The 12,197-nt window shown below is 46.4% G+C and overlaps 1 protein-coding gene across 3 annotated transcripts in view; it reads left to right on the top strand.

The window, feature by feature from the left end:
- Positions 1–12,197, top strand: part of HEXB (hexosaminidase subunit beta) — a 903,874-nt gene that overhangs the window by 555,451 nt on the left and 336,226 nt on the right. For all 3 annotated transcript variants that reach the window (XM_069627487.1, XM_069627486.1, XM_069627485.1), the window contains exons 8-9: positions 9,742–9,922; positions 10,019–10,105. In XM_069627487.1, the coding sequence (XP_069483588.1) occupies positions 9,742–9,922; positions 10,019–10,105 (268 nt within the window). The remainder of the gene's footprint in view (positions 1–9,741; positions 9,923–10,018; positions 10,106–12,197) is intronic.

Here is a 12,197-nt window from a genome sequence, read left to right as displayed (position 1 = left end):
ATGTTGCCTTATCCCACGGATTCGCCTCATTCCCTGGGCCCTGTCGCCAACAATCCTATCTGTATAGTTGCACACCCTATATATGTACATTTTTAAAGACTGGAAATCTATTGTGACAAGCCTGGGTGCAGAGGAGGTAACACAGCCCTGACACGGAGTTGGAACAACGTGAAGAAACAAAATGGTGTCCGAAGAGTATCAGACACTCCCGTCCCCTGCACACCTTCGTGCTGTAGAACATCCGATATAATGGTAAGTAAATGTTAATACATTAATGATGAGATAACAATGTACAGAGACAAATTCTTTTGTCCAGTTCTTTTATGGTTTAAAGTACAAGGCACGATGCATTTTGGGGAAACAGAATTCCCTTCATTAGGTGCAGATGAAAGAGTCTAAAGAATAATAAATATGGTAAACGTAACATCAGATCAACTTAGTTGCAAGTCTGCGTCTATGTAGCAATACATCATGTGATCATAAATTAAACTAATGTACAAGAGTGCTATAGGCAACCGTATGGGGAATTCACAATCAATAGTTTAGCGCAATAGGGGCTCCTGAATGTTGAACCCCAGAGAATGAATCATATTGTTGAACAGATCATTCAGAAACATGGGAAATTCCAGTGCAAGTGTCATGGAAAACAGGTAAGTGTGCAAGCATGCAGGAAAAGGTGTGTTTCCCATATCCATAACACCGGAGATTTACTGATATTGATGAACATATCATTTAGAGTCATGGGAGATTGAAGTGTGTGTGTGTGTGTGTGTGTGTGTGTGTGTGTGTGTGTCTAACACAGCAAGTGAATGTGCGTGCAAGCATGCGGTGGGACGGTGCGCATCCCATATCCATAAAACCTGTGTCTTATTATGGAGGGTACATCAAAAATGATGGGAAAAGTACCTGGACTGTGCTCAACACTAAGTAGAAAAAGCAATAAAAAATAGTGAAGAGCACATAAAATATGTATAAAAGAAGCACCATGTGCACAGTGTCTTTAAAAACCCAAAATGGGGAGAAGAGAGGGTTACCTATATGGATATATTGTATCCAAAGTGCATTTGTTTATCAGCGGATGTGTGCTCAGAGTGAGCCGTTTCATGTCTGGTGTAGGCGCTGAAGCCACTGGTCTGCAGGATACTAATCTTGCGTCAATAAAGAAGCTGTAATGGAAAACAACTTATGTAGATAGCAAACAGACTAACGTGCTCAAGTGGATAATGAACATAGAGTTGAACTCTATGCCAAAAGGAAATACAGTACCTGCGCTGTGATACAGAGAAGTCCTGCTTATGTTGCGGTCGGAGACACGATCGTGACTATGGTGTGTAAAGTAACCATGTTTCTGATGTTTGTTAATCTGCTTAGAATCACATGCTGTGCATAGGTCCGACATCCAGTGGTCACTGCGGAGTATTGCATTTTGTTTTTCGTAGTCGAAAAGGGGACGTCGACAAGGCGTGTCTGTAACACTATCCCTATAGTGACGTGCGTTGTACCCACAATCCCTCACGCGTCGAGGTCCCTCAGATTGTTTTTTTCCGCCCAGTTTCTGGTCGACTTTCGCGGAGCTCCTAGAGAGACTTTGCTATACTTGCCACGGACCTCGGTCCTTTTGTCATAACTTAATATACTGATAACGATCCCTCCCCCTCGACGTTAGCTGTGAAGCTGTTTCTCCGCCGAACAGATTTTCGACGGAGAGGAAGAGCGGAGGAGATCCTTCGGCGCTGCCGAACACGTGGCCTGGCCTCGACGGCCAACTTACAGTAGGGAGAGTGGGGGTTAAAACTTTGTCTCTTCTCTTTGAGAATGTCTTTCTTTCTCCCCTTTCTTTCCCTTGGGGTTGTTATCGCCAGCTATTATTGCCTCAGCTATGGAGAGGACACCATTTAAGTTTTGCCCACGCTGCAGGGGCAAATATACTTGGAAAGATAAGCACAAGCTCTGTAATCGTTGCTTACCCCTCGATCACATAGAGAACAGCTGCGCAGCCTGCAAGCTCTTAAAACCCAGGACTCTTAAAGAACGTAGGGTTAAGAGGTGGGCGGACTACGCAATGTCGAAGTCGGTTTCCTCACCCGCTGCCGCTGTTACTGAAAGTGACGAGGAGTGCGATAACTCGACGTCCGTTACGGAAGTCATGAACCCCCAGAAGGAGCGCTCCCGCTCCTCGTCCGTCCCCGGCCCCGACGGGCTCGGCTCACGCCCTGCTTATGGGGATGAACACCCCGGCGACAAGGACGCACACAAACCCCATAAGGCTAAACACACTACCCACGGCTCTTCTTCGTCGAGAACGAAGGATCCATCAGCGCCGAAGGGGACGCAGGGCACTCCGGCGTCTACCGCAGACCGTAAAGGTCACAAGCCCCACCCGCAAACGCAGCCGCGACCAGCGATTGGGCTTCCATCTAACTCGGGCGCTACCCCAAAAACATCCGACGCAACGCTCCATAGAGCGACCGTCGAGGTACAACGCGCAACGCACACAACGTCGACACCAGAGCCCTCGACGGACAAAATCGTGGGCGAGAGCCTAGCGAGAATTGTCGCCGAAGACAAACGTACGCGGACGACGAAACAAACGTCGAATACCGCGTCGAAAAAACATAAAAGTAGCCAGGAACTCCCCCTTTCTCCAAAGGATGCTTCCAAACTACCTGAAGGCTTTTCAGAAGGAGACGGGAACCTCTCGTCGACGTTGTGGGAGCGTTCGAAACGATTCGAAGGCGAAAACACTAATTTCCCCCCTCTAGACTATTCAGGGGTACCCCATGAGACCCTTGAAAGACTCCATTCTTGCATGGAGAAAATGGAAAGGTTTCTAGGAAACCAAGACCCACCCACTCACAAAAGACCAAGAGAATGGCCACAGGATGACCCTAGAGTCAAGATTCCTAGGCTGGTTGACCTCACTGAGGAGGAGCAATACCTCCAAGAAGATGAGTGTTTGGGTGGAGAAGAAGAGGTAGAACTTGAGGAAGAGGGGTTCGAAGAAGATCCTTACACCACTGCTACAGGGTTTGAAGAGGATACAGCTACCTCGCAGCCCTGGCATTCACCGTCAGTGCAGCCTTGGCAATCCCCATCAGTACATTCAGACCCTGATGCCTTTCTCCCTTCTCCTCTCAAGGATTCACATGGGAACTCCTCTCCCATAGATGACCAACCTTCCCTCAATGCACTATTGCGCAAGGCAGCAGCGCATTTTGAGATTGATACAGGGGAAACTCTTCCAGACATTGACTTTGTAGAAAAAGTCATCAAAGAAAAAGCCCCTGTTAGCCAATCTATTCCACTTCTGGCTTCTATTAAAAGAAGAATTTCTCCTTCCCTTACTAACCCAGCTTTAGTAAGAGGGGTCAACCCTAGAATAGAAAAGCTCTTCAGCCCTTCATCCTCTGACACTTTATGCATCAGAGGACACTCTATTCCGGACTCCCTTGTGGTTACCAACACAAGAAAAAGAGCAGGGGTGCCACTATCCACTAGTGAAGCACCTCCAGACAAAGAAGGCAAAAAACTCTACGCACTCGGGAAGAGAATCACGACCTCCGCCGCCTTCTCTACTAGAATTGCTAATAACAACTCACTTTTAGCTAGCTACGCAGATGCACAGTGGAACAAGCTGCGCAGCGAAGCAGAGGAAGCACCTGAACCTCTGCGTTCTCGCCTGCTAGCTATAATATCAGAGGGCACACTGGTAAACCAGGGCATCGTTAAAAACTCCCTAGATGCCGCTGAGACGGCTGGCCGCTCCCTAGTGCAGGGAATACTTCTCAAGCGCCACGTTTGGCTACGCAATTCAGGTTTTAAGCCCGAAACCCAAGCCTCCCTCATAAATAAACCCATTGAACAAACGCATCTGTTTGGGAAAGCAGTAGATGAGGCCCTAGAACATGCTAAAAAAGAGTTTGATACCATCAAGACTCTTGATCAAATTTCTAGGCCCCCTAACAGGCGAGGCTATGGTAATAAACGCTCCTTTCGTGGCCAAAGACAGCAGCAGAACCAACAACAACAATATTACTCTGGCTCCAACTGGCCCACTAACCAGGGTAACACCCAGTTCAGTCAAAGAGGCCAACGCCGTGGCAAAGGAAGCGGTCGTGGCTCCAGCCCCAGAGGTTCCACGCCCAATACCAGCAAATGACCCGAAAATTCGGGTCCCCTCCCATGCATCACCGGTCGGGGGCCGGCTAACATCGTTCCTTTCAGCATGGGAGGGAATCACGTCAGACCGTTGGGTATTATCCACCATAGCCCACGGATACTGCATCGAGTTCAACGGTTCCCCGAAGTACAAACCCCCACGGAACCGACGCATGACACCGCAACACCTCTCCATTCTTCTTCAAGAGGTGGAAGAACTACTGAAGAAAGAAGCTATAGAGCCCGTCCCCCTATCACAGGTAACAGAAGGTATTTATTCAGTGTACTTCCTTGTACCCAAAAAGGACTTAACCATGCGCCCTGTATTAGATCTGCGCCCAGCGAACATATTTGTCAAACCCCAAAAGTTTCGTATGGTGACCTTACAGGAGGTAATCCCACTGTTATCACAAGGGGATTACATGACAACACTGGACATGAAAGATGCATACTTTCATATTTTAATGTTGACATCGCACAGAAAATACCTCAGGTTCAAAATAGAGGACAAACACTACCAGTTCAGAGTACTACCCTTCGGGATAGCATCTGCACCAAGGGTATTCACGAAAGTACTGGCAGTGGCAGCGGCCCACCTGCGCAGATTATCCATCCCGGTATACCCTTACCTCGACGACTGGCTCATAACAGGGGATTCTTACGAAACATGCTTCTCCAATACCCAAAAGACCGTAGACCTTTTGTCCCAACTGGGCTTCTCCATCAAGTCCAGCTTAGACCCCAGCCAAACCAAACAATTCCTAGGGGCTCTAATTCGAACAAAGGACGGCCTCGTATTCCCCTCCAACGAGAGGGTCCAAAACATGCTGTTTCAAATTCCACATTATGTAGCAGGCCGAGAGGTGACGGTACGCAAAGCAATGCGCTTGCTAGGGATGATGGCGTCATGTATTTATTTGGTACCTCACGCGCGCCTGCGCATGCGCCCAATGCAAGAGTGGCTCTACAGCCAGTGGTGTCAGGCCAGCGGACAATGGGACGATCTAGTGGTGGTCTCGCAGGCCTTGGTTCTCTCGCTACGGTGGTGGACAAAAGAAAACCTGTTATTAGGGAAAACTTTTGCCACACCCGCAGTGGAAGCCACTCTAACCACAGACGCATCCCTTACAGGATGGGGGGCTCACCTATCCCATCAGACGGCCCACGGAGTTTGGACTCCGAGCTTAGCATCCAAGCATATAAACCTGCTGGAACTACTAGCGGTGTTCAAAGCACTGAAAGCCTTTCAGAAACAGCTACAAGAAAAGACAGTGATGGTCCTCACAGACAGCACCACAGCCATGTACTACCTCAACAAACAAGGAGGCACTCACTCTCCAGGACTGTCCAAACTGTCCCAGAACATATGGAAGTGGGCTCTCAGACACAACATGTTCCTACTGTCACAACATGTACCAGGGGAACTCAATCTTCTAGCAGACAAACTCAGCAGAGACTTCCCCCTGCCCGGAGAGTACGAATGGCAATTACACAAAGACATCGTCTTAGACGTCTTCACTCAATGGGGTTTCCCGGAAATAGACCTGTTCGCAACTCTGGAAAACTCACAATGCCAAAGTTACGCCTCCAGGTACCCCCAGAACCAGTCCAAGGGGAACGGTCTGTCGATTCTATGGTCAGGGAAATTTGTTTACGCCTTTCCCCCGACTCCCCTTCTCAACAAAGTGGTGCACAAGATGCATCAGGAGCAGGTTACAATGATACTAGTGGCCCCAATGTGGGCCCGGCAGCCATGGTTCGCTCACTTGATGGAGATGTCCCTATCTCCCCCAGTGAAACTTCCCTGCCCGTACAACATGCTGTCATAAGACAAGGGCAGAACACTGCATCCATGCCCTCAGACCATGAACTTAGCAGCTTGGCTCCTGAGATCATAGAATTTGGACATTTACAACTCCCACAGAGATGTATGGACATCCTCAGGGAAGCCAGAAAACCTAATACTCGACACTGCTATTCTAGCAAATGGAAAAGATTCGTTATCTGGTGTAGAGGTACTAGCATCAACCCAGTTGACTGCTCTCCTACTGACATTATTCTATACTTGACCCATTTACTGGATTCAGGTTTAGTGTTCAATTCCATTAAAGTCCACCTAGCGGCACTTTCTGCATACACCACTTCCCAACTTAAAGTGTCGTGGTGGAAGATACCAGTTATCAAAGCCTTCATGGAGGGGGTAAAGAGGATACACCCTCCGATAGCTAACCCAGCTCCCGGATGGGACTTAAATGTGGTACTTTCCAGACTCATGGGCCCTCCCTTCGAACCCATGCACAAGGCAACTCTTAAAGATATCACCCTTAAGACTGCTTTCCTAATAGCTATCACCTCCATTAGGAGAGTAAGTGAACTACAGGCTCTTTCTGTACTAGACCCCTTCGTAACAGTTCACAAAGATAAGGTGGTTCTACGCACACACCCAAGGTTTGCACCTAAATTCATCTCGAAATTTCATGTAAACCAAACTATAGAACTACCAACGTTCTTTCAAAACCCTTCCAGCTCGGGAGAAAAAAGTCTGCATACACTAGATGTATGCAGAGCTGTCATGTTCTACATGGAAAGAACCAGACCACTGAGAAAGACTAATCAGTTCTTTGTCTCGGTGGCAGCAGGAAGAGAAGGAGATGCGGTCTCAAAATCCACTATATCTAGATGGATTGTTCAATGCATCACTCTCTGTTACACTCTTGCTAAGAGAGAACTACCCTTCAAGCCAAGAGCACATTCCACTCGAGGCACGGGGGCTTCCATAGCATTCATTGCAAATGTTCCCCTTGAGTCCATCTGCAAAGCGGCAACCTGGAGTTCTGTGCACACATTTACAAAACACTACTGTCTAGATGCACTCTAGATCTGATTCCCAGGTTGGGCAGGCAGTTTTAAGACCTCTTTTCTCTACTGTTCCTTCTCATAACGCACCGCCAACTCCGGGTACTGCTCGCTAGTCTATGCACAGCATGTGATTCTAAGCAGATTAACAAACATCAGAAGACAATGCATTACTTACCGTAAAAGCATTTCTGATGGTTGTATCTGCTTAGATTCACATGCGCCCACCCTTCCTCCCCGCTCGGATGGAAGGAACATAGACATCCTTTTATATATATATTTCTCTCTTTTCTGTACTCACTCACGGCTAAAAGGCTCCCTCAGGGCAGAAAAATACAAACCGAGGGACCTCGACGCGTGAGGGATTGTGGGTACAACGCACGTCACTATAGGGATAGTGTTACAGACACGCCTTGTCGACGTCCCCTTTTCGACTACGAAAAACAAAATGCAATACTCCGCAGTGACCACTGGATGTCGGACCTATGCACAGCATGTGAATCTAAGCAGATACAACCATCAGAAATGCTTTTACGGTAAGTAATGCATTGTCATACAAGAGAAGAAAGTAAAGGAAGGATTCTCAGAGGTGGTGCAGACAAAGAAATGGGACTAATGCGTGTTGGATGTTGAAGTAGTAACTAATTGGAAAGTGAAGAAAACGCATGCATTTGGGTGTTTGCAAAAAAGAGTAGTTAGAAATTCTCAAATTATATGTTTAATATTCAAATAAATATGCAACTGATGTCATATGTGGTAGTGATTAGAGTAAAGGAGAGTGTTGCTACTGGCTGTATACAAACATTTGACAAAATCCAATTGCGTGTTAAATAAGTTATATTAGGAAGTAGAAAATATCACTAATCGCTGGTGGAATATAGTACGTAAGCATGTAACGGATGCTAAATGTATCCATCTAGACTCAAAAAGGTAAAAAAGATAAATGAGTGGCAACGCGCATTCCAATCATCATTTGTCACGTTAAGACATAATACATGCGGTAAACAGATATATCGCAAGTGTACGTTCTGTAAATCTCATGTTAGTAGATACATTGAAATTAAAATAAACAACGCAGTTACAATTAGGCAACTACAGAAGTTGGATATTGCTCGCTAAACAGAAGTGTTAACTGTATCAATCAAAGGGTCAATCCCAAGCCGGGTAAATGGAATTACACAACATTGGACAGCATGAATATAAAATGGGTAACTTCAGGTACAAAGCTCATTGGTCTAGGTTAGATCTAGAATTGCATTTCTTGTTCCATACAACATTATAGGTAGACAGTCTGTCATATGAAATAGTGTAAATTGAACTCTTCGTTCATCCATCTTGGGTGCACCATGTCCAAAAGATGGATCCAGTGCATTTCTCTGTCTCCTCCCAGGTGATTCTCCCGCAGTACACCACCCCCAGGTTTCGGATCAAAAAGCACCTGCCCTCCCCAGGCCACCAGGGAGGAGACTTTAGGGAGGGTTTTGGTGCGGGATCCGCAGGATTCTTCAGATACACGTTCATGAGGCCCAGTGAATTCAGCTAACCCTAGGGAGGGGCTTAATTGTTGTATCTCCCCTTTCCAAGAACCCTATCCTTACTGTATTAATTGCAGCCTTGGCACACAATATTTTATACCCATGGCATCACTGGACATCAGCCCAATGTGGAAACAGTTCTCCTAGTGGTGTTAACGTGTGCTAGGAGAGTCTGAATTCCAGACCTTTTAAGCCTGTTAACCTTTCACATTCAGAAGGACAAAGTGCTTATACTTTGACCTGTTATTTCCTGACAGTCACTTAATTTCGCATTCATTTGGAGGAGCCAACGTTTTTTTTGCCTCATGCTAAGGAATTTCCCAAGTCAGATGCTCTCTTTGTAACCTTTTGATGCTAATCACAAGGTCATCAAACCTCTAAGACATCTGTTGCAAGATGGTCTCTGCCATTCTGAAATTCCTACAAGACATGAAAGTGGGGTCACCCCGGGGGATTGCATGCTTCTAAAGTAAGAACAAATGCTATGGTAGTGGCTTTTTAGAGGCAGGTCTCAAGCGATCTTATGAAAAGTGACCACCTGATCTACTTACAGACTATTTTATGGGCAGTAGTTCCCAAGTGGGTGCAGACTTTCAGCAGGCAGTTTTCAAGCATCATTTATCAATTGGTTGAGGTTCTTCTTCCCTCTGGGTAGGTTATGCTGTGCTATCACCCAAACAGCATGCCGTAATGGGTAATATATGTATGCAGTAACTTCTGTATTCCTAGTCTGTAGGCCCCTTTCTTCCATGCGACCTTCCCAAATTTAGAATTGGTGTTGTTGAGACTGACATGTGAAAATAGGACTCCTTGGCAAAGCCAGAGGGTTTGACTTGCAGTGACTGAATGGTGCCCTATAGCAGTGGTCTTGCACACCTTAACTTAAAGGGGAAGAGGACGCTCATACTTTTTGATGGAAAGGGGCTATGAGTGCAGTAGTCACTATGGTGAATAACTTTTCCTTTTCGTCGTATTGCCTTTGCAAGCCAAGAAAATGTATGTGTGTGTATATATATTATATATTGTCAATTTATGGTAAATGTAGGAGATGACAAATTATGCATAGTGTTCCGTTGCCATATGTTTGCCTACTATGTTCAAATTTGCTCCTGAATGCTTTAATACCTTGATCATACAAAACAATGTTCTTTTCTATTTGTTATAGCCTTTTTGTATTTTTTTTTCTTGCCAGGCCAGAAAGATCTCCTCACACCATGCTACAAGGAAAATGTTCCTACTGGCACATTTGGGCCTATAAACCCCATTGTAAATACAACATACGAGTTCATGGCCAAGTTCTTTCAAGAAATCAGCAATGCATTTCCTGATGCTTATATCCATTTAGGTGGAGATGAAGTAGACTTTAGTTGTTGGTACGTTTCTTTTCAGTAAAACGGTTACACTGACCCTGCTTTGATTATTGTTGGCAATTAATTGACTTTTTTTTTTAATACATTTTCAATTTATAGGAAAACAAATCCTGATATAATAAAGTTCATGGAGGAAAGGTCCTTTGGCACTGACTACAGTAAACTTGAGTCTTTTTACATTCAACAGTAAGTGTGATTGTAAAGTCCTTTTCTTTTAATACCTATTGAAATCCATTACAAAATGGAGTTGATTTTAAAACATTGCTTTCTGTACTTTGATAGATTTGTCCATGACTACGAAATCTTTCCTAAAACACATTTTAAAATGCCATTTGACATTGTTGTGTTTATTTGGAGCTAGCGGTACCACCTTGCATTGCCCGGGTATGCATGTGGGCTTCTGCTATATCCTTGCGTATATTTTATTGTGTCAGAATGTCCTATTTTTGAAAAATTGCAAAATCGGCAATCTCCCGGAATCGCCAATACTGATTGCACAGGGCCGGACCTGTTCCACCCAAATGGGTGGCGTTGGTCAGATTTCACTATCGCCAGTACACCCCAGACTGGTATGCCAACCTTGGGCCAAAATGTTAGCCCACCAACTGTTATGGGCCTGGAGCCAACCCCGAACATACAAATACACTTTCACAAACATATATAGATTACGAAACTGTACTAGTGAGTGGCCAGGTGTTAATCAGGGAAGATGTGTTTCTCTACAGCTCTCATCACCTTTTGGGAATATATAGTTTAGCGTTGAAATATCTGGCCATTCAGGTTTTAGAAATGGAGAGCCAAAACGTGGAACAGCAGCGTGCAAGAAAATGAGCAAAATGACTAAAAATCAATACGTATTAAAGGTGTGCAAATGGGTACTACAGTTTAAAAATGAGTGTCTCTTTTTCTTTTTGGCCACTGGGGGCGCACAGGTAAGCATGCTTTCCGTGTGAGCTCTGCCACAACGGTCCAAAAAGAGGATTGAGCCCCCACTTTTGGACCCCCCCAGCAGATAGACAGCGAGCGGCCGCCGTGGTAATATCCCCCACCCCCAACCAGCAAAAATCCCGGGGAAAATCAGCCCGAAATTACCCTAGAAATCGCCACTCTAAGAACATGGCCCGCTGGACCGGGGCTAGTGAAAGCAAAAGTGAAGCAGGCGCACATGATTGAACTGACTTTCTGCCACTGACTGGTGGCCCGGGGACGCCGTGGACAACCTGCTTCCGTGTGAACCAACCCCCACCACAACACTCAATGATACACGGCTGGTTACAAGAAAACTGGCAACCAGATGCCAACTAAGGAGGACTAACTCTGCAGGAAGGTGAGCGATCTTCTGGAGCCCGCAACCTGCTCTCCCCTACAAATACATCAATAGAGCCCACGAAACCCTCTTCAACGGGGAGCGCGTCCCTGCCCTCCGCCTTGCAGTCTGTGGCACGGAGCAAGAGACTGAACTGTTCGGTAGGAGAGGCTGGAACCCTCCATCCAAGTAGGGCTAGGAGCGAAAGCGCGCATGGAACATTCAGTGATCCCAAGAACCATCCGACTAGCGGAGCTCGAGGAACGCTGCCCTGAAGTGCGCCGGGAGCTGTGCTCACATGCCGAACTCCAGGACAACAGACAACTCTCAGCGGAAACTCGTAAATTCAGCCTGCCCTTGAAGAGCGAGTGAGAGACAGAACATCGACTGATTAACTGGCAAGGCCATGAGCTTTGTGAGGTGCCGCGGGCGAAAGAAACTGGAGCCTTTGTCAAGCGTCTAAATCCAACCTGAAACTCTACAGGGGCCGCGAGCAAGGCGAGGGCGGAAGTGAACGCTGACGCACCCCCACGGCCCAGTAGTGTCTAGGACTGCATAAACAAACCTGCGCACCCCAGCACTGATTACTTAAGTGGCACGAAAAACAAACAGGCACACCCGACGGCTGCGATCGCATGAATAGCCGACCCTGACCCACTCCACGACCCCATAAGGAAACAAAACAGTGAGCAGAGAGCGAGGCAAAGAATGCACCAAGCGCAAACTGCCCAAACACATGAAGCCAATTGGAAAATGACTTCCACAAGTAAGTGCAGAGGCACAATTGCAGTGAATTGAAAAATAACAGTTTCTAAAGGCACGACAATAAGAGTGATTTTGTGAACACTCCCAATGTGTTACTAGTGGGCCCCATCGACCCCTAGCGTACCCTACACCTGGACCTCAGCGAGCTACATACCCCCTCATAACGGGGAATAAAAAAAGGAAAAGGACCCCGAAAGGAGTGAAAAG

The sequence above is a fragment of the Ambystoma mexicanum genome, chromosome 6p (assembly GCF_040938575.1).
Source record: "Ambystoma mexicanum isolate Mex_15411 chromosome 6p, UKY_AmexF1_1, whole genome shotgun sequence".
NCBI classification, from domain to species: domain Eukaryota; kingdom Metazoa; phylum Chordata; class Amphibia; order Caudata; family Ambystomatidae; genus Ambystoma; species Ambystoma mexicanum.
This window is presented reverse-complemented; position numbering and strand designations above follow the sequence as displayed.